The 24078-nt window shown below is 34.9% G+C and overlaps 1 protein-coding gene across 15 annotated transcripts in view; it reads left to right on the top strand.

The window, feature by feature from the left end:
- LOC125670532 (focal adhesion kinase 1-like) overlaps positions 1–24078 on the top strand; it is a 63308-nt gene that overhangs the window by 30282 nt on the left and 8948 nt on the right. For 4 of the 15 annotated variants that reach the window (XM_056161652.1, XM_056161651.1, XM_056161650.1 and 1 more), the window contains exons 1-12: positions 4930–5679; positions 10593–10784; positions 14829–15004; positions 15712–15799; positions 16812–16891; positions 17102–17219; positions 17311–17451; positions 18402–18485; positions 20871–21078; positions 21818–21871; positions 22742–22813; positions 23135–23191. In XM_056161652.1, the coding sequence (XP_056017627.1) occupies positions 5437–5679; positions 10593–10784; positions 14829–15004; positions 15712–15799; positions 16812–16891; positions 17102–17219; positions 17311–17451; positions 18402–18485; positions 20871–21078; positions 21818–21871; positions 22742–22813; positions 23135–23191 (1513 nt within the window). In that variant the 5' untranslated portion in view covers positions 4930–5436. Of the gene's footprint in view, positions 1–164; positions 256–4926; positions 5680–8722; positions 8822–9554; positions 9710–10592; positions 10785–14828; positions 15005–15711; positions 15800–16811; positions 16892–17101; positions 17220–17310; positions 17452–18401; positions 18486–20870; positions 21079–21817; positions 21872–22741; positions 22814–23134; positions 23192–24078 lie in introns of those variants that run through there. The other 11 variants (XM_056161659.1, XM_056161660.1, XM_056161663.1 and 8 more) reach the window with 9 other exon arrangements.

The raw sequence follows: 24078 nt of genomic DNA, 5'->3' as shown, positions 1-24078 counted from the left end.
CCTTGACCTTGGAGTTTGACCTACTTTAAAGAAACCCTAACTTACTCAATATCTCTTAAGGTAGAGCTTTCATTTATGATGTATATAGCTTTCTTATGGCAAGACCTTTGATATGAGGGAGGGGGAGGCATTCATGTTTTGAAACATTTCTTGTTATTTTCTAGAGCTTATACAGCCCAAAGTTACTGGAACCAGTTTCCATCAAGACAGGTATATAGTCATCACAACAACACAGATTTATACAATTGAGCACAGGTATGTTTTTTTTTTTACACTGTACGTATATGTTCACTGTAAGTATGCAGGTATTCTTCATTTTTATATCGCATTTGTATGTACTACAGGAATCCTGCAGTAAATTATTGTCATGCATGCACTTGTTAGATATTACAGACATCAATGACGTAAACATCAATGGTACAGAACTCAATGGTATGCTGCATTTCAGTGATAAGTTATCAAGTCATTATTACATGTTTATGAGACTTTCAACATTTATGTTTCAGAAATTTATCATCATATATTAGTTGCTCTACAGTGAAAAGTTAGAATTGATTTTTTTTTTTTACTTTGCAAGACCATAAAAAAACATTCCCAAACAAAAACACCATAAAAAAACATCCCCAAACAAAAACACCAGTTATGTTACAGTCCTAGAGTTAAGGAAGTTCATTATTTGTTATTGCAAAATTATTTTTTTTAAAAATCCATTTTCACCAGTAATAAGAAATTTAAAATGTTTTCCTCCTACTTACACATTTGATCATTTCAAGTACTACATCTAAAAGCATTTAATGTTTTTACTCCCAAGGCATGTGATTTTCAAGATTACAATGCATTTTGCAACCTTTAAGCATTTGTTTGAATAGATGTGTTCTAAACAAATGCACAATACACTATGTGATTGCATATTAATGACTCATTCATATATACACTGTATTGTAATACATAGTTTGCACCATCAATGAAAATTTCTGCTTTTTATCAATTACAAAACTGTTATGGCTATCCACCCCTATCGTGGCATGCTGAACTGGTACACTGTACGCCTTTGAACACAGCAGTCTCGCATCATTAACAAATTTTACCAATGCATAATAGGAAGGTTTTGTACACAGAGAAAGCTATGTCAGGAAGTCAAAGAGCCATGCACAAATGTCAACCACACTTTGTTGCTTCACGAACATAGTGGGAGTAGGCTGGAGTTGTAGCAAGAGGGGATTTTTCTCGAACATAAGATGTTGGCAACATTAAATGCTGCGGAATCTGTGTAGATTTACTGATAACAATGAAGTAAAACCATGCGGATGTAAAATCTGGCTGTGTATTATCAGAACAGAATTCTGTGTGCAGGATAAACCTTCATTGATTGTTGGCATTTCATGGTCCAGTGAGTATTCATCTCTAATAATAAGTGGCCATTATTGTCATCTGTTCAGATAAAGGACAACGAATGACACATTTTTATTTCTCCCCTTGTTATTCATATGTTCTTTATATTACAACTTGTATACAAGATACTGATTAGGGAAAGGTAACTGCCCTTTTGTGCAAACATCTTGATATATTTGAGAGCTGTTGAGAGTACATGTGTGTTTGATTTGTAACCTTACCATTGTCAGGTACAGATGTATGTGATTGTGAGATCTTTGTGACGTTTGATGACATCTTCGTATTCAGGAAGACAATGGGATGAGATTTTAGCTATTTTGTCTGTTGTGAAATCCTATAATCTTGTGTATTCAGTCAGATTTTTCTCTTAGAAGAGTTGCATTTATGAAGGTTTATAATCACATCTATCTGTTTCTGTTATCATTTGTGGGGGAAAAAAGATTAGTTCTTCATCGGTTTACGATTTTCCTCTGAATTATATATATTGAGTATTAACTGGTTTGCTGCAGATCTTGTTTGGATTTGACTATTGGATATAAGCAATGAGCCACTAAGAGTCAGGGTCATAGAAACATTAGATAAACTTGTCACCTTCTCTTTTATCACATTAAATTTATTCTCTCTTTTTTTTTTATGGCAGCTTCTTTTACATATGTTTGTAGGTAATCAGATAAATGATTTAAAATCACTGCAGACACAGGCTTATGTTGCACACCTATGGTAATATTGAAATAAGTTATTCACTTTGTAGATGTTTGTCTTCAGCAATGATTGTCGAATGATCCACAGTTCAATGAAATAAATTATGTCAGTATAAAACACAATCCCTACTGTGCTGTAGTCAACTGAAGATTTCACAAGTTTGCATCTATCATTTTTAAAATATTATTTATATTGGCCATGTCCTAGCTCTAATGGTCTCCCAATGCAGTATTGCTTTCGTATTTTTGAGAAATATAAAAGATCTATTATCAAAGATGGAATATAGGTGTAGTCCAAGTTCTTGTGTATGTCTGTCTCTTAGTCTGTAAGGTTTAGAAATACATATTCATTTAGTGATATTCATTTTGCCTTTTGTATCCATTTATTCGTTATGCATAACACAGTCAATTCATAACACAGTCATAAACACAGTCAATTCATAACACAGTCATAAACACAGTCAATTCATAACACAGTCATAAACACAGTCAATTCATAACACAGTCATAAACACAGTCAATTCATAACACAGTCATAAACACAGTCAATTCATAACACAGTCATAAACACAGTCAATTTATAACAGTCATAAACACAGTCAATTTATAACACAGTCATAAACACAGTCAATTCATAACACAGTCATAAACACAGTCAATTCATAACACAGTCATAAACACAGTCAATTCATAACACAGTAGTAAACACAGTCAATTCATAACACAGTCATAAACACAGTCAATTTATAACACAGTCATAAACACAGTCAATTCATAACACAGTCATAAACACAGTCGATTCATAACACAGTCATAAACACAGTCAATTCATAACACAGTCATAAACACAGTCAATTCATAACACAGTCATAAACACAGTCAATTCATAACACAGTCATAAACACAGTCAATTCATAACACAGTCATAAACACAGTCAATTCATAACACAGTCATAAACACAGTCAATTTATAACAGTCATAAACACAGTCAATTTATAACACAGTCATAAACACAGTCAATTCATAACACAGTCATAAACACAGTCAATTCATAACACAGTCATAAACACAGTCAATTCATAACACAGTAGTAAACACAGTCAATTCATAACACAGTCATAAACACAGTCAATTCATAACACAGTCATAAACACAGTCAATTTATAACACAGTCATAAACACAGTCAATTCATAACACAGTCATAAACACAGTCGATTCATAACACAGTCATAAACACAGTCAATTCATAACACAGTCATAAACACAGTCAATTCATAACACAGTCATAAACACAGTCAATTCATAACACAGTCATAAACACAGTCAATTCATAACACAGTCATAAACACAGTCAATTCATAACACAGTCATAAACACAGTCAATTCATAACACAGTCATAAACACAGTCAATTCATAACACAGTCATAAACACAGTCAATTCATAACACAGTCATAAACACAGTCAATTCATAACACAGTCATAAACACAGTCAATTCATAACACAGTCATAAACACAGTCAATTTATAACAGTCATAAACACAGTCAATTCATAACACAGTCATAAACACAGTCAATTCATAACACAGTCATAAACACAGTCAATTTATAACACAGTAGTAAACACAGTCAATTTATAACACAGTCATAAACACAGTCAATTCATAACACAGTCATAAACACAGTCAATTCATAACACAGTCATAAACACAGTCAATTGACTGTTTATGACTGTGATGATAGCTTTACTGTGATGATAGCCATTTCTTCATGAATGCATTTGAATTTTGAACAATGGGCGCATGTATCTTGAAAAATAAAGTTGCAAATGATATCTAATAAATGATATTAATAAATGTACATGTAGTTATAAATGTATATCAAGTTATATTAAAGGTTTATGATGAAAAGAATATGTACCAGTTTCAAAAATCTATAAACAGTATTTGACATCAAATTCTTAAAAATATGTAATGTTTGAATGAATGTGTCAACTGGCAGTGGAAGAAGGCTCTCTGCAAAGCCTGAGTTTTACTCATCTCCAACTGTATACTACTTATAATAAGATGTGTATAACTGACTAAAGGATGAAAACAGGTTTTATTGGCATATCAGACGTTATTGATTTAACAAAACAATTTCCTGTCATGTAAAGCAATATCAGCATTTGAGCCATCGATATGAATTTATGATAGTGCATGACGATGTACATTTTTTGTCTTTGATAACAGGCGTGGTGTCTGAATTATATCTGGAGGACATCGCTTTAGAAATGAATGGATTATTAATAGAGCACAAAAATCTTAAGTTACACATTTCTTTCATTAAATAGAGCTGAAATGTATTTAGGAATCATATGTATTTTGGCCAAAGGTGTATTAAATGGAGGTATATTGGAGCTTATGGGTGTAATGTTGAAACACTAAAGAATAGGATATGTGAGAAACTTAATTGACTAGGGTTTAAAATAGTGGCATATTGCAGTCATAAACCAGGAAAATAAAGTGACTTGGGCTGTATTAATTACCTGTCAGGAATAAAGGTGCAGTATATATTTATCACAATAATTATGTCAATAAAGCATAGGAAGGACCAGAGGAGTCAGTGAGTGTCAAACAGATCTAACAGTGGGATCAAGAGGGTATAAACACTGCAGCATATTGTCTGATCCCAATATGACTGCACAAAATCTATTGTTTACCTTCAGGCAAGGCTAGTTTGTGGATGAATGAATTTGTACTAACGCAGATTTTTACACTAGGTAAATTGATCAAGCCAATTGATATTTAAATCGCTAATGAAGATTTTAAATACAGCACATGTCACATTATGAAAAAAGACAATGCAGTGAAGAGGGAGAGAGAAAAAGAGAGCCGACTTGAGTTGGAACAAAATGCATCATTCCCTGTTTCAAGCAGACGGCTGTTGATTATGGTGGAGAAATCAATATGCTGGATAATTCCCATTTCTCATCAGCTTAGGTTAGGATGAGGGAACAAAGTAATTGCGCCACAAGTGAAGATGACACTCCAGTTTCTTTCTGAAGAAAGGTCATTGATGAGGAAAATGTTGTGTTTTCAGTGAAGTTTTTTCTTAATGAGGGATATCATCAATGTAGTACAGTGTTCATTGTGACAGCAAATGAAACAAAAACATAGGAGGAGGAAATGGTAATTATGTGTGTTAATCGGGTGACAAGCCTATCTGATTTGGCCTTCATAGTGTTGGATAATTACTGTTTTCATGGATTGGTCTGACTAGAGGGGATAACTATTATCTCTGCTTGTACACACCTATCCCCAACAAAGAGAAGAGGTGAGAACCACTCAGACTAATTGACCATGACAAATTCGTCAAAGAATGCTTACCCTTTAGGAGATGTGGGCCTACCTCAGCTGGTTTATCTGACCCATGAGGGGACATTGACCAGTATCTGTACACACCGGCCAGTTCGGCAGTCCTACGACACTGACCAGACATCTTCTCAGCGCTGCTGGGGCTGGTTCTACTCGTGTTGCTGCTGCCATTTTAACAGGACCATGAAACTGTCCCATGCCAAAGGCATCTCAAAACGTCTCTCTGAGGTATAACATGTAGAATATTGGTGATATCAGTGGGAAAGGGTGGGGTAAGTGGGATATTTTATATGATATTGGATATTCGTGGTTCATAGTTCTCTGTTTGTCATGGCTAGTATTTTATAACGTCATTGGTGCAGCATATACATAAATTATTCAACAATCTTCATGCCATTTGGACAATGGCAATTACTTTGTTCTGTGGTATATAATTATGGTTAAGCCATTATGGGTCCAGGCAGTTATTTCAGATGGGTAGCATGGCTTTATTGTCTGCTGAACTTCCTTATTTATTTAAAATGTTAGGGGACAATCCTATTTCTGGTCATTTACAGATTAAATTGCATGTTTGGGAGTATTCCATTGTTTGTTTATCTATTGTTGAATATAATTCCATTTACATACAAAGATGAGCAATTATAACACATAATGTGATTTCTAGCAGAATTAAAATCCTCTTAAAGTATTAGCATTAGCATTTTGAATTGATAGTTGACCTGAGATATGCTTGACTGCCTCTTTCTTATAGTATATCTTCTTTTTATATATGTATATTTAAAGCATCAGACATTAATTACATAGAAAAACAGATCTTCTAGTGAAGCATTGTAGATTTTCATTAATGATACTCCGCCTGTCCATAGATCTTTTAAGACAGACACATTGTGATCTTTGACCCACCACTTAGGATAAGTTTGAACAGATCTACTGATGAATGGAGTATCTGTTGATATGAATGGAATGCACTGATTGTTTACAGTAAAACTCTACTTGATCATTCAACCAGAGGTCTGATTTTCTGCACTTTTAAATTTCATTATAAACTGTTTCATGTGGGGTTTTATTTCCTATCTCATCAGCGCAAGATTTATGGAATTGTACTGAAGCCGACGTTTAATTAAAAATTCATATATTATAGCACCTTTCTTAAAGACTGTATTGTTTGTTTGGATGTCTGTGTAGTAAGGAGAAAGTGCTAGGTTTTGCGGATAATATTGTATAGCTTTTCTTAAACAGCAGGATGCACTAATCAGCACTGTTAGAAAATCTGGTTTGCAGTGGCTAAAAGTTGCAGCAGTGTAAATTGTCTAAGGAATGTAGGCTTCACATTATTCCAGCAACTCCATTTTTTTCCCCCCAAAACTTAATCACTCATCAATATTTATAATGTGTTATTTCTTGCCTTGTCAGACATTGCAATACTGGGCCCAGTATGGTATTGATCATTGTGAAGGTTTTGTTATTAATCATAAAAAGTAATTCAGATCTCTTTTCAGTGCTGTCCAATGGAATAGCTTTAAAAAAAAATTGGCACATTATATAAAGCATGAACACTTGATTGAACCACTTAAAATATTTTTCAATAGTTTCAAATTTTTTTTTTTTTTTGGTTATTCAAGGTCCATTGTGTCTTGTGTTATTGATAAGACTGCTGGTATGAATGGATGTGAATGGATTGTGTTTACACAGTAGACACTCAATACAACAATGCATTTTCAATAACATGGATAATTCATAAATAAATGATTTTGAAAATCATGGTAGTTGCATGATTTTGACCTCCTTTGAGTTTTTTATTGACATACATCCAAGATAACTGTGAAAGGGCTAATTTTGGTGTTTGAACAGTTATATCAGATTGCCTGATGTCTACAGTAGCTAGGGGTGGTTAACACAAGGTCAATATATCATTGTAAATGTGGATTTGAATTGCAATACATGTACTGTATCTCTTTCACATCACAAATATGTGCTAGATTGATATGTTGATAAAAGAATCCATATGAATTACTTCAAAATATCATTTGAACACCCCTGTTCTATCAATACATACATCATGCTTTAATTACAGTGCATGCATGTACCCATGCATGCCCCTCATAAATCCAGAGGTACATTATTTTTTATCAATTTCAATGTAAATTCTGCAAAGCGTTGACAACAGTATTCAGTGTGCTGCAAATATAGCAAGAGGTAGGGTATAAATACTATTGATAATAGCACATGCATTGTACAGGCCAGTATCCCGGTACAGAGAGTACACATGCATTGTACAGGCCAGTATCCCGGTACAGAGAGTACACATGCATTGTACAGCCAGTACCCCGGTACAGAGAGTACACATGCATTGTACAGCCAGTACCCCGGTACAGAGAGTACACATGCATTGTACAGCCAGTACCTCGGTACAGAGAGTACACATGCATTGTACAGCCAGTACCCCGGTACAGAGAGTACACATGCATTGTACAGGCCAGTATCCCGGTACAGAGAGTACACATGCATTGTACAGCCAGTACCCCGGTACAGAGAGTACACATGCATTGTACAGCCAGTATCCCGGTACAGAGAGTACACATGCATTGTACAGCCAGTACCTCGGTACAGAGAGTACACATGCATTGTACAGCCAGTACCTCGGTACAGAGAGTACACATGCATTTAAAATCACTTGCTACGATGGAAAGTGGTCAGTCAATCCTGTACTTTTAACAATCAATATGCAAGATAAGAAATGGGACATGAAATAACTTTGTTAATATACAGACACGCATCATGTAAAATTAGTTCACACTATAACCAAAGTATGCATGCATATTGACTTCAAGGAGATTTGAAACTTTCATTCAACAGCATCATATTTGAAATTTTATGGATTAAGTCTGTGGCCTGTAAAGATTGTTACAATCATTAGTAATTTATGAATCAGTAAACATCTAAATCTTAAATTTCTGAAAACTCTACATTTGGTATTACGTCTAGGAAGAGAACACACACACACAGCTTGTGTAAGGAAGATATTGCCGCATCTCTAACAAAGAAATTGTCATTGGTCACTATCTTTGGATTACACTTTATGTATTTCACATATTTTTGTGTAAGATGTAGCACATTATCAACCTTAAAGGTCAAACCACTCATGCAAAATTGAGAGATGCTGAGTGAAAAGGAATTTAGAAACAATTGAATTGAAGAGGTTTTGGTGACAGGACTCTTTGTTTTAAGTACCTATGTACTGTGGGAGGAGAAGTAAGTACTACATGTAGTATTGTTCTCCACAGCTATTCTAATAGTAAGTCCTGTCAGTATATACAGTATTATGATCCTGGGGTGCCTTTGTCCTACCTGTTATGAGGAAACTGATGAGGTCTGTTTTTATTCAAGTCTTCTCCATTTTATATATTTTTTTACAGTACAGATGTACTTCCCTAGTATCAATCTGTTGGCATGATTTGTACACATTTTTAATTCTGGAGTAAATTTACAATGAAAGTTCACGTGTAGGGAATTTTGGTAATGAAGACATTGATTTGGTATGTTATATTTTTGATTCCAGTAGTTTGTAACTTCACTGAAACATGTCTGTACTTTGAGTGAATTTTACTTTTATGTTCCATATGTATATTAGCATTTTGGCCAACACTTTCAGTATCAAAGCTAAGAAACGTGCACTTTTCTGGCCTACATTTATGACCAGATTGTGTAATGATTCAGTCCAGATATACTCATCACTATATTGTTAGTCATACATGAATACATTTCTTTGAAATTGTTTGGCAGTTTGCTAACTGTTAATAATGTTTTCTTTTTTACTCTTTTTACCCTAAGCCTTTCTGATTGCCATTCTTTCTCTATAGTAATTGTAATCCATCAATTCTCAAGTTGCCATTCATACTGTTGTTTATTTGGAAACATTTCAGTGTATTTTTAAGAGGCTGTCAAAACAGAGCAAGTCTTGGTATAAGACAGGTGCCCTTTCTGAAGAGCTAGTGTAGTAACCCCTACTGCTCACATCTGGTGAAATCCTCTGTGTCAGGCGCTGGCTCAAGGGTCACACCTTGCCATCAGAGTGGGCCTGTTACTTATGTATATATCTAGTGTGGGAGGAGCCAGTCGGAATGTGGGTCAACAGACATATTCCGGAAGTTATTTGTACAATGGGGATATAAATGGTTACTGGTTCCTGTAGGTGTTGTTTACTTGTTTACATTTTGTGTATTGGAACTATCTGGGATCAGGTCACAATAGTTTAGAGGTAAGGAAGACATTGTGAGATGTATGAAGGGTTCAGGTTTCCAGAATTCCACACGTGTGTGTTGTGTGTATTCATGCGAGGTGTGGTTATTGTAAGACACCTATCTCATGTTTAGTCATTCATCAAATCTAGTAAGAATGTTCTACCAATATCTTATCATACAAGCATCCAAATTGGCTGTCTGTAAAAGTGTTTTGTATTGTGCTGTCACTCAGATTAGAAAAGTGTATCTACCCCTGTTACTCCAAACAGATATAGGCAGATTGGGAATTAGCAATCTTTGAAAAACTGTAGATTTTTCCAGTATATATGAGGAGATTAGGAACTGCATGATTAAAAAGATATGTGAAAGAAACTGTGCTAAATGTTGATGTTATTTTAGGATGTTACGATATGTAAGATACCCAGAACACATGTGTGTATAGAAATCAGAAATAGTCATTGTGTAGGTCAGAAGTGGTTAAAAAATTTGATACTAGCCTGCTAGTTGACAAGTGAGTAATGTACTAATATAGCTGTCATACTGGGTTGAATATTGTATTGATATTTAGCACATATAGACATATACAGTGTACAAGTGAATAAAAGTATGTATATATATTTTTAAAAATCAAGGATTTATGAAGAAAAAAGACTTTTAAAAATGTTATTCATTGCTGTTATCACACCATGAGTGGTTGACTTTGTGATCTGTCATTTCAGGTTATGGCTTTTTAATTACATGTTTAGGGAGGTTTAAAGGATAGCCTATGCATTTCAGCTTGGTTTTGAGGTTTTTGTCCACCTGACACTTTCATAGTGCACCCACAGCTCTAAGTGCAGACTAGCTGCTTTGTATGTAGTGTCTTTACATTGATGGCAGCCCTTCCTTTCACTGTTACAGATTGCCCGATGGAGTAGACTGTGGAAGATCATACAAGATGAAGAGTGTGAGCAGTGCTCGGATTTAATTGATGCAGAGAACGAGAGCGACTTGCGTGTCAAAAGATTCCTAATGGATAGGTCCATTCTGAAAGTCCACCTGCCCAATGGGGGGTTCAATATGGTGAAATATGGAGATGCAACCGATGTTAAGGTGAGCTGGATAGGACATGTGCCATGATGAAGGCTGTATAGGGATGGTACATGGGATTGACACTTAAAGGCTAAGGTTTCAGAGATTGGTAAATCAGAGCATCTTTAGCTGCTTGAAGTTCCAAATAAGTCTATTCGTTTGCATACATATAGATTATGCAATAAGTGTCTTTTTCCTCATTAAATGAATTATACAGTCTTCTTATGTGTATATATATATATATAGATATAGATATATATATAGTACACCGTAACACAAATCGGTAATAAAGATAACTGAATGGCAAAGAATATGGTGCATGGAAATGTTTAGACTTTAGAAAATTTCACCATTTTTTATCCCAACTATAATGCAGAAGTAGATATTAAAAGCATTTCAAGTTCAGGGAAGAACTTTGTACTTTGTATCTGGAAATTGCTTGCTCATAGATGAATAATGATGCACAAATTGAAATCACTAAACAGAATTGAGTGCATATCTGTTTATCAAAATGTTATTGTTTATTTATACATTGTATCTAACATGTATTTGAACACACTGATTTTTCCTTTTTCTAGATAATGGTAAGCCAGGAAAACTGTGTAATATGTAGTGGTATATTTTATGACCTTTTTGCACTGGCTTGATGTGTCATGCTGATTTTTTTTCCTGTCACAGACCTGCATGAAAGGGTCCAAATTTTGTTTCCACAACCCATATCTATGGCTTTGTTTTTTTGTATATTTTCCGAATCAGTTAAGTGACTGCCAGAGGAAGGTCACTTCTCTTTTTGACATCATAAGATAATTGCAGTCTATATCAAAGACTATTGGACAAGCATGGTTTTGATGACAGAAAATGTATGATTTATTTGGAAAAAAATTCACATACATGGTAATTGCTATAATGCTGTGTACTTTAACCAAGTTTTGAATATTGATCAATAACTAGTAAAATGATTGTAGGAATATGGGCATTAAGGTAGTACTCTACATCGTCATAATGGCTGACTTCCTTTAAAAACATGGGTGAAAAAATCTATATCAGCAATATTTGGTTTTCCTTTTCGATTTAAATACCTAGCGGAGTAGCTCAGTAGGTTAGAATACCGACTGCTGACCTGTAGGTCGGAGGTTCGAGTCCAGCAGGGGTTTTAATTTATTTTCAGATTACCTTCCACTAAAACTGTATTTTTTGACAAAATAAAGTGAATTTGAAAATTTTCAACTTCAAAATATTGTTGTACATATCCTCCACTTTTCATCTACATCAAATTTCTCTGGTGTAGCATACCTCCTTAAAACTATGGTATTTTACCTATTGAGAAAGGTCATGATTGGCTAGCCATTCTTTGATTTTATTGCAAAGAAAATTGTATATGCAGACAAATACATTCTTTTGACTTTATAAAATCTACAGATCATGTACAGATCCTGCATCTTCAAGTCAGAATTGATTTTGACGCAGTTACTACATTATTGATTTTCTGTTATTAAACATGGGTAAAAGCAGTGTATAACCTCTAGGAAAGGGAGTTGTGTACCAATGATTTTTGCATGAGTCATCCAGACTAGAGAAAAACATCAGGTATAACGAGAAAAATGTATGGTTTCATCTACTTAGCATGCATTCACAAAAGAGGGCCATAGGAAGTAAAGATGTGCCTTTTTATATTAGTCAGATTCTAACCTCAAGTGTTGTCAAGCTTTACCCAGATCTGGCTACACAATCTTGTTGCATGTGTAACGTGAAAATGTGTTTTGTGTCTTAAGGTTGTGTTCTAACATGTATGATTCTTGATTTAAGTGTACAGTGGTCTTTGTGAGACTAGATTGTGGGTGAAATATGTGACCTTGCATGTTTGGTTTATGTCTCAGAAAAAGGATGTCAGAGTTTTTAAAGCTTACACACAAATAGCCAAAATCAAATTGAAGTCAGCTCTAGTGCACTTTCAGATTTAAATATAAAGGCATGTGCAAAAATAAACAAAGCCGTACAGAGAATCTGCCTGTATTATTGTCCACAGATAATGATGTATAATATAATCACTTACTGCACAGAAGCACCAATCGTATCACGATCTATAGCACACCTCTAGTACAGTATATACGAGTGTGATGACACACTTAAAGTTACTACCATTAGATTTGTCATTTTTTTTATGAGAAAATGATATGTCTTAGGATATTGAAACCACTTCTTTCTGTTGTGCATATTTGGTTTATGACAAGATCAGGAATATCTCCCCAGAGTTTATCACTTTGTACAGACACAACAGTGCTGAGAGGACTGAGTGTCGGTAATTACCTATAAATGAGACACAGTATATCGTCTAATAGAATATCAATATTTTGATTAGGCTAACATGTAAAACATAAGCACAAATAGATAAACAACTTTAATTGCTATAGAGTTACAGCAGGAACAATTCATCTGTCTAAATATGGATTTTTGGGATAGTCCCTATTGCATGCAGAAACCACTCCTCTCCAGACAGTCTATGGAAAAACCATTCATTTAACAGCATTTGTATGTTCCATTTTATGACAGATTTTATTTATTTGGTTTTTTGGGGTTTTTTTTGTTGTTGTTTGTTTTTGTTTTATTCTTGCATTTTTCATTCAGTGTTTACCTATGGGTGTGTGCATGTGTATTTTAAGATGGGTTACATAACACAATTAACATCTGAAAGTGATGCTTCCATGCATTCTGTGAAGTCTTCTGTAAACAAGCTTTTAACAGATGATAACCAAATCTTCAACTCTATCAGTGCCTTAAACTACTAAAATGATTATGAACTAGAATTGTATAAGGAAGAATTCTAAGGAAAAGGTGAAGATAACAAACAGTGATCAATCTCATAACTCCTATATGAAATACAAAATTAAGAGTTAGGCAAACACGAACCCCTGGATATACCAGAGGTGGGATCAGGTACCAAGGAGGAGTAAGCATCCCCTGTTGACCTGTCAAACCCACTGTGAGCCCTATATCTTGATCAGGTAAACGGAGTAATCCATAGACAAAATCAGTTTGTAATGAACTGCCTAACAATCGGTATGAAACACGTCAGACAGCATTTGACCCAATGACAGGTTGTATTGGTAAACTAGATCTCTATAACGACCATAGAATTTACGAAATGCGGACTTCAAGGAGTAAATCTTAGATACAGGATATTTGATCAGTATTGAAAATATTTTCTTAGGAAAATGATCAATGCTGCTCATGCAATTTCTTACATTAAGTATCAAGTATGAATACAACAAACTGGTATCAATATATACTTATAATTAGGATGTAGTTAGTTGGGATATGGAAAGGATATGTATTCAGAGAGAAAGGGAAAGGGAGATTTAACTGCATTGTATGGGTAGGTGATGTGAAGAAATATGGGAATGAAGTACTCAATGTGAATGACTTATGTATGGTCCAACACTATTGTTGTTATTGTGATTTTTACAGAGATACATGTTTTTATGCCCCCCTTTGAAAGGTTGGCCATATTCCTGTTGGTTGGTCGATCTGTCTGTTGGTAGACAAAAGGTTTGCTGAATATCTTGAGAATCCTACACATTAAACATGGTATAGTGGTAGCTCCTAAAGAGAGATGTAAGTTAACAAGGTCAGAGATCAAACTGTTCAAATATTGGCCACTCAATATCTTAAGAACCCTTTGCAGGATAGACATCAAATTGGGTACACTGTACCCTTAAGGAGTGTAGGTGACCCCTATAATTTTGGAGGTCACAAGGTCTAGATCAGACATGACAGAATATTATCTGTTCAGTATATCTTTTGCTTGATAAACTTCAAATTTGGTACCACTAGTACCCACTAAGAATTAGATAACCCCTATTCATCTTATGATCACAAGACTCTGGACATAAGAAAATATTGTCCACTCAATATCTGGTGAAGCCTTTGGTTGATAGACATCAAACTTGGTATACTGGTATACCCAATTTCTTGCTATAATTACATACATTATAAATTCAAAGTTGACCATTTTCAATGTCACACGGAGGACATAAATTTAATATTTCTTGTTTCATTTCTTTACAGGACATCATCAAACTTGTGGTTGGCAGGCTAGCTGCAGGAGAGCGATACTATGCCAAGTGTTATGCCCTTAAATTAGTACATGTTCAGTCCAAAGAGTCATACTGGCTTCACAATAATCTGTCCATGTACCAGGTCAGGCAGAAGTATGAATCCTCTCATCCGCCAGAGGAGTGGAGGTAAGTCAGGGGTCAATGTCAGGGACTGGGAATTACAAATTTATCGGTATCAGTTGTAGAAATTAGAACTAGGAATTACAATGTGTTGATATCAGTTGTAGAAATTAGAACTGGGAATTACAAGGTGTCGATATCAGTTGTAGAAATTAGAACTGGGAATTACAAGGTGTCGATATCAGTTGTAGAAATTAGAACTGGGAATTACAAGGTGTCGGTATCAGTTGTAGAAATTAGAACAAGAAAATACATTAGGTTAGTCTCAATTGTAGAAATCAGGACAGGAAAATACATGGAGTGATATCAGTTGTAGAAATCAGAACAGAGTAGTACACAAATAGATGTTATTGTTAGAAAACTAGATAGTATTTCAAACACTGTGTGACTTTTATTGTAAGGAATATGTGCACACAAATAAAAACAATCAAGATGCATCATGCAGAATGATTTTTACAGTAATGTTTTGTGTTTTGTTATTCAGTTCAAAGAGCTAGTAGTGCAAGTAATTGAAAAACAAGTTGACTGCCTCCAATAAATTTTGTATACAGACTGCCAAATTCACATAAACCACAGTGTAACTGGATGTGAGTAGGGGGATCGGTGCATGTAGGACATGTATGTTTTGAATGACTTATGTCCACAAAACAGATGTTTGGAAGGCTGATGAAATGTGTAGAATTCTTGATCATGTGATTTTCTCTTTCACCTAGGTATGAATTGAGGGTCAGGTATCTACCAAAGAATTTTTCAGACCTTTACTTGAGAGACAAAGTGACCTTCTTTTACTTATATGATCAGGTAACTGTAATGTTTGTATTCATTTCCTTCTCAAGTAAATTCTTATGAAATACAGAGCATAAAAAGTTATTTATAGCAAAAATCTGTGTACATGTACCTTCGTTCCTTTTAGGGATTAGGGATCACCCTTGAGAGTATGATAATTTGTATAACACATCTGATGATTAATTTTATTGCAACTGCTTTGTAATCTGCATTTCGATAGGCTAATGCTTTAGATTTTTGATTTCATTGGACGAGGGCTGTCCAAAATGTTGGTGGACAGCGACATTTTTTGTCATTTTGAATGGGTTTAGATCTACACACTGTATACCAAAATATTTGTTATGAAATTCCAAGTCAAAATAAGTTGAGTTTTGAATGCTTTCACTGAAATTAAATGAAATAATTGCTGTTTTGAAAGGTTGTGGAGGGTGCACCCAGGGTAAAATAGTTACAAACTTTGTAATTAAGTTTTTTTTATTCAAATGGTTGCCGGTATATATTTCATGAAACGGGTCAAAACTAGATAGAATTTAATTGGGACATAACAAAAAACAACTGATGTCATTTTCTGATGTCATTAGTATTGGTCATTTGAGGAATGAAGGAAGGTATCAAGAAAAAAACTTGCAAGTAATGTCTCTGAAACACCAGAGGCATCAGCCATCAAATGAAATGTAATGATAGAATTCTATGTTGAGCCAGGGGAAATGGCTATGGTCTATATTAAAATGTTATTTCACTCAGATGCCACAGTTCTTACTTTAAATAAAAAAATATAGCATGTGTTCTCTAACTTTTTGGACAACCTTCGTATAATGACACAAAACATCTCAAATGTTGAGCAGATTACTGATGAGAATGTGTAGGCCCTGTTAATGCTAGTGATGAATTGTTGGGATCCACTAATGTGTTGTCAATAGAATCAGTTTGTGAATGACCTATAAAGACAGGGAATAGGTTTTCTCTGTTAGTAATTAACCAGGCTTGTTTTAAATACATGTAAAGTAATATATAAATGTGTTTACAGGTCCGCAATGATTATATGAAAGACCTAGCTGAATCTATAGAACCTGATGTTGCCATTCGTCTAGGCTGTATAGAAATGAGGTATAATTTAATATTGCATACAAATGTCAACTTATGTCTAAATTATTTCAAGCATGGAATATTGAGTGATAAATGTGAAGATCTTTTTTTATTTTACAACTTTTACACAAAATTATTGCTCACCAAGCAGTTTCCAACTTGAAAGCAGACATTGATTGTATTCCTATGGAAAAATAATGAATATTCAGTAAACCTAGTTTTCATTTGTAGACGGTTTTTTAAAGATATGCCACAAGTAGCCTTAGACAAGAAATCTAATTTTGAGTATTTAGAAAAAGAAGTTGGTTTTAAAAGATTTCTCCCCAAGTCAGTGACAGATTCGATGAAGGTAAGACTACTTGGTGTTTATATATAATAATGTAATAGTTATTAACATGGATACCATAATTCATATCAAGTTGTCTTTTTTTTTTTTTCAGTCAAAGAACCTGAGGAAGTTGATTCAAAATCATTTTAAACAGTATGCCCAATTAAAGGAGCACGAGTGTGTTTACAAGTTTTTTGAGACCTTAGCCACGGTGAACAAGTTTGACCAGGAGAGATTCAAATGTAATGTTGGAGTAAGTATCCAGTTATCAGCAGGGTCTGACAATAACTTTTATCCAGTTATCAGCAGGGTCTGATGGTATAGGTATTTACCTAATATATACATACAACAAGTTAGGCCAATTCAACTTAATTAGTAGATTATCATTCAGGGTCACCAAAAAGTATAGGGTGGGTGGGAGGATTTTATTTTTTAATTTTTATTTTCTGAGAAAAATATTAATGACAAACGAGTTTTTGTTAACAGAAGTGCATCATTTAATGCCAGATGGATATCAATCTATGCTTATTTCACAGACGAATTCCAGGTTAAGCTTTAATTTCAGTCGCAGAAAGATACCAAACTTCTTCAAGATTTACACCTGTAAGAACCATAAAAACCATATCTATTTTTTTCACATGGCTTTTCACGTTGCTATACCGTAAATGTAAACAAGAAGTGTAAATACCAGAGTCGGGCATAAAAAATTTCCGGAAATCACATCTTTTGCAAAATAAACAAATTCAAGGCGGGTCAATTTTTATGGGGCGGGCGGGGATGATAATCTATCAATTAAGTTGAATTGGCCTTACGGTAACTTTTTTTATGACGTGGATGAAATTTGTCAAAACGTTAAATCAATGTAAAAAAAATCTATTTTTTGGTGAAACTTATTTTGACCCCCATCAGCATGATCAGGAGTTCGGTATGAATATTCATATATGAAGTAGTAAGTATTTCTTATTTTCTAATTGAACCTTTACATAGGTCAATGTTGACATTACCCAGGTGAATAAAAAATAATTCTGGTATCACAGACATGCATCGACAACTGCAAGGTTAAAATGTTTGCAACAAATTCTCTCAGTCAGTGGCTCTATATGGAAACAAAACTCTAGATGATTAATAGAATCCTCTCAAGACTGAAAGGGTAAGGTGGGATGATGGTTCGTGTACTTGACATGATGTTACATTTCATTGTAGTCCACCACTTCTTGGGGCATTTCCATGGAGATTGTGATAGGACCAGAGGTTGGCATCAGTTATCAGACAGAAAAGTCATCATCTGTAAGTCCTCATTTTTAGGTCACCTGAGTCAATCATAGGTCACCTGAGTCAATCATAGGTCACCTGAGTCAATCAGGCACCTATTGCTATTGGTTTGCATTTGTTGTGGTGGGACATCGGCTGTGCGTCTTCTGTCGTACGTTAACAATTGAACAGTTTTAATTTCTTCTTGATAACTACCTTTCCAATTCTTTACAAATTTGGTATGAAGTATCTTTGGGACAAAGGGAACATAAATTACAAATTTCAGGACTCATGCATCCCCAGGTCTGAGGGAGGGGGAGGGGAGCAAAAAATGCCAGAATTGACAATTTTTCAAAATTCATCATATTTACAACTGCACATGTAAGAAAAACTAAATGCATAAGCATGTAGAGTAGGAAGGCTTCAACCAAAATTGTGAATTTCATGATCCCAGGGTAGAGGTTTTGATACCAGGGAGGGGCCAAAATGGTCGTAATGATTAGATGTCTATCATTTGAATTACTTCTTTAATTTTGCCAATTCTTTATCAAATCAAATGCATATTTAAAAAAAGCAGAAAGGGATGTACCTAAATTGTGAATTTTGCAACCCCAAGGTTCAGACTTTAAGGCAGGTCCAAAGTAGTCATATATTGTTGATATAACATATGATATGTAAAGTCTTTCATCAGTATGGGTATTTCCAGGGGCATTTGTGTTTTAAGAACACATCTTGTTCTATACTGCTGCTGAATATTAGAATTTAGCTTAGGGCTATTCCAGAAATAAATACATGGGGGGGTCGGGAGGCACCTTTTGTATATACCAAGCACCCATAAAAAAAAATAAAAAATTACCCCATGACCCATCAAATTAATAAACTCATTTTACAATGACCCATCTAATAAAAAAAAAAAAAACTAACCAGACCCACCACAAAAATATTTTTAAAAATGAAAACGGTACAAATCTCGCGAGGTTTTCGGGACAAACATTCTAGTCAATGACGCGGTAATGCCTGTGCGACATTGTATCACAGTAGTTCTGAAGAAACGATGTCACATCAACAATCAAAGGCATCTATGGCAGGAATGTTGGAAAGATTGGGAGTCCAAACGATGCTATTATCATGAAATGGGTATAGATATGTTTTTCCACGAATCATTCGTCGCGTCTTCTAATGGAGCCCGCGCCCGGAGGCCTCTATATCACCATCACACCGATTGATAAATATAACGCATCGGTACCCTCGTATAAATCAACTAAGGTTTGCCTATTTTTATTAGAAAACGGAATACCTATTGGTTTCAAAATATTCCCAAAATCGATGCACTGTAAACTGTAATAATCTGCAGAACAGAGTTCGCCACCATCACGTCCAAAGGGACCCTACTAAACGCGCCTCTAATTTGAAGAGTGCCGTAATGGAAAGTTATGCGCTGCAAAGAGCGACAACTCGAATAGTTCTATGTTACTTCCGATTTCGAAAGCAGCATTTCGAAAGAACGTTTTTAATTTTCCCTCCGACGTTTTGTAACCAACACGACAAGAGCGACAATAAAACTATTCTGAAAACTCAACACCCACGTGGCACAAATTAAACCATAGAAACTACCCACTACCCATAATAAAAAAAATTTTAACAGTCCAACCACGGACCAATTAGAATATGAAAAAATACGACCACCCACACAAAAAAATATCATTTGCCGCCCGACCCCCCCATTTGATCATTTCTGGAACACCCCTTAGATTGATTGTATATTATTTCCCCACTCGAGAATGGCGACGTCACTATTGCCGGTGAAGGGTTGCAAAATTTAGGCCTGTGCTCTGCGCTTACGGCCTTTGAGCAGGGAGGGATCTTTATCATGTCATACCTGCTGTGACACAGGGCCTTGGATTTTGCGGTCTCATCCGAAGGACTTTCCATTCATTTGCCTCTTATGACAAGCAAGGGGTACTGAGGACCTATTCTAACCCAGATCCTCATGGGACGAATATAGCTTAGATAGAGCAGGACAATTATTATACATCCCACAGTTCTTGTGGCTAGTGATACTTTGAACTGATGCTCAGGTGACTGATAATGCCTGTGGGTCTCTTGTTAACTGATACATGCTGTATATTGCTGATAAACTTCATTCTCTAATAAAATATAATGTGCATTAATATGAACGTTCATTCTCTACTGAAATATACTGTACATTATTACTGTTAAACCTCATTCTCTACTGAAATGTACTGTACATTATTACTGTTAACCCTCATTCTCTACTGAAATGTACTGTGCAGAATATTGATAACTCTTATTGTCACTAAAATGTATTGTACTTTACTGATAAGTGTGTATTAGGTGCACAAACTTCACTGCCTCCAAGATACATGTATATATTAAATCTGTGTATGTCAATACTTTCAGCCTGTACATATGGCAGACTTCTCTCAAGTGAAGTCCATTCAGACCACCACATTCGATGGGAGAGGGATTCTCCAGATAAGGATCGCGGGGGCTGTGGACCCCTTGACAATAACTTCCTCTCCCTCAGAGGTAGAAGACATGGCCGACCTTATTGATGGCTATTGCCGCCTGGTCCATGATATTAGTACTTCGCTATGGACGAGGAAAGGTGTGTATTTCTGGTCTTTCTGTTTCTTTTGTGTGTATGCTTCTGTTTGCTTTCAGTGTATAGTATAAGCTGGTGTAGCTGTCTCTAGTCGGACAAACCATGTCTCAGATTGATTCATATGTTCACATATTTTTAAGTCTTAGTAGATATTAAATGCATATTAAAATTCTGTTAGCATTATGAATTATAACGTTGATAAACACTTGAAACTTTCAATGTTTAAAGGATCTTGACACTTCCAATATACAGAGATCATTTTCATTGGAACTATAAAATAAAGGAAGAAAAATTATATTGCAGTTTAGTTGGGTTAGTGATGGGGATATGATAGTATGTGATGGAATTAATTTTTAGTGCCTATTAACATCGGAATTTAGCCTATATTGTTACATTTTCTTATACATGTACATAGATATCATAGATACAAGGAACATTTACATGTATTTCCTGTTTATATGCGTGTATCTCAGTACCAGTCAGTACAGTAACACCAATTTGACATAAGAGTATTTTTGAAATGACACAATCAAAACAATGTAGTCTCATTTCATCTCACAAAATATCATTTAAGGAAACAGGAATGTTCTTTCATTGACTATATCCGTACGTTTATAACTCGGTGTCTGTTGTAGCTCGATATCTCTGTTTTCTGTAAATCTGTGTAGTGTTCTTGTTACACTGGTGTACTTAATCTGGTGTCTGTAATATATACGAGTTTCCTCTGATTCTATTAATTAAGCTTCTATGGATTGGCAATTATCAGTGGATGAAGCACTCACTCGCTTAGAAAAAGGTTTGTGATGCATGACATATGCATGTCAAAATGTTTGAACTTGATATTACTAACATTTTTTTATATTTCAATTTCTTACACATAGAACACAGTTCCATGGTAGCTACATTTACTTCTAACTTTGCAGTTGCAATTATTCAAATGATAGTGATTTTTTAAAAATATTTGAAATAGGAAACATAATAATTCAGAAATTCCCTGGCATCCAATTCTGTTTCCATGATTTTTTCCCCCCAGAGATCTCACAGCATGCCATTTAATTCTAAATCATGTGAAGTAAAGTTCCTTTGATCTTGAATCATGTGAAGTAAAGTTCCTTTGATCTTGAATCATGTGAAGTAAAGTTCCTTTGATCTTGAATCATGTGAAGTAAAGTTCCTTTGATCTTGAATCATGTAAAGTAAAGTTCCTTTGATCTTGAATCATGTGAAGTTAAAGTTCCTTTGATCTTGAATCATGTGAAGTAAAGTTCCTTTGATTTTGAATCATGTGAAGTAAAGTTCCTTTGATCTTGAATCATGTGAAGTAAAGTTCCTTTGATCTTGAAACATGTGAAGTAAAGTTCCTTTGATCTTGAATCATGTAAAGTTCCTTTAGGTGCATGTATTTAGGATTAGTGTGATCTGATTAATAAGATAATTGTATATTCTACATGTACTTGTGTCGTATTATTAATCATATCCATTATATGATGAAGAAATTTAAACATTATATAATGGAAGCATATATAAACCGTGAAACCGACATTCCTTGTGGTTTGATGACACCATAGGATGTGATGTCCTTTGCCAGCTTCCTGTCTGTTAACACAAGTAGGTTCATACTAATTATATGACCTGGTAATGCTTACATATTATGTTGCCACTTCAGGGGATAGCATTCCACGGACACCCAAGTCCAGCATGAAGAAATCGGGACAGAAAAATGTCATACACCATGAAAGTGAGTAGATCCGCACCACAGATATTTCTGATCACCTTTATATACCCCCCAGTAGTTATCATAGTCTTTATTGTCCTTGATATATGGTTGTGGAATGATTTGATTTATCACTTTTTGGTGTTCATGATATTTAGATGGTGTGTGGCTGTATGGCAGAATTTTAAAACTAAAAATGATATTATTTTATAATTAATAATTGATTATTGTTGTATTCAGTGCATGGCATGTGGTTTCACCCATCACACTGTCATTTCACTATGTACATGTTAACAGCGCTCGGTGACATCTCTTGTAACCTATGGGCTCTGCGTATTGTTACAGGGATTTCAGATTATGCTGAGATTGTGGAGGATGAGGGAGACTACAGCACTCCAGCAGGTGAGATGAAAACGTGTAAACTGCCTTCTCTAAACTGTTCATACTGGCTCTTCTTTTGTGTCTATTCTCAAGACCACAGTCTCTGGGTACTTTTACCTTTTCTCTCATTTCCTCTGAGGCCTTGTTTCATTTCATTTTCTTTCTAATTGGTGCTTCCTTTCCTATCAAGTCTCCTCTTTTCTCATTTTAGTTTTTGTTTTGTTTTATTTAATAAATCTTGAAGAAAAAACATGGTTTCATGATTGACCAAGAGGGAAAAAAAACTAAAGGCAAAATAAAAAGAATTATGATTTAACCTGACATTCTTTCACTGCATTGTGTACATACTGTTCATTGTTTAAGGTAGCTCATTACACTAAAATTTTATTTAATGGCTCATTAAAACACCTCATATGAAGTATGATTTCACCATCGAAAGAGTGATATAAGCTCTCAATTATTTTATATGAATTTTTAGCTCACCTGAGCTTTTCTGATCAAAATTTGTCCGTTGTCTGTCGTCGGTGTCATAAACTTTTCACATTTTTTACTTCTTCTCAAGAACCGCTGGGCCAATTTCAATCCAACTTGCCACAAAGCATCCTTGGGTGAAGGGCTTTCAAGTTTGTTCAAATGAAGGGCTATGTCCCTTTCAAAGGGGAGATAATCACAAAAATGCAAAAATAGGGTGGGGTCATTTAAAAATCTTCTCAAAAACCACAGGGCCAGAAAAGCTGAAATTTACATGAAAGCTTCCTGACATAGTGCAGATTCAAGTTTGTTCAAATCATGGCCCCTGGGGGTTGGATGGGGCCACAATAGGGGATCAAAGTTTTACATACAAATATATTGGAAGTTTTTTTTAAAAATCTTCTTCTCAAGAACCACGGAGCCAGAATAGCTGAGAT

Source organism: Ostrea edulis, chromosome 4, assembly GCF_947568905.1.
Source record: "Ostrea edulis chromosome 4, xbOstEdul1.1, whole genome shotgun sequence".
Lineage (NCBI taxonomy): Eukaryota > Metazoa > Mollusca > Bivalvia > Ostreida > Ostreidae > Ostrea > Ostrea edulis.
This window is presented reverse-complemented; position numbering and strand designations above follow the sequence as displayed.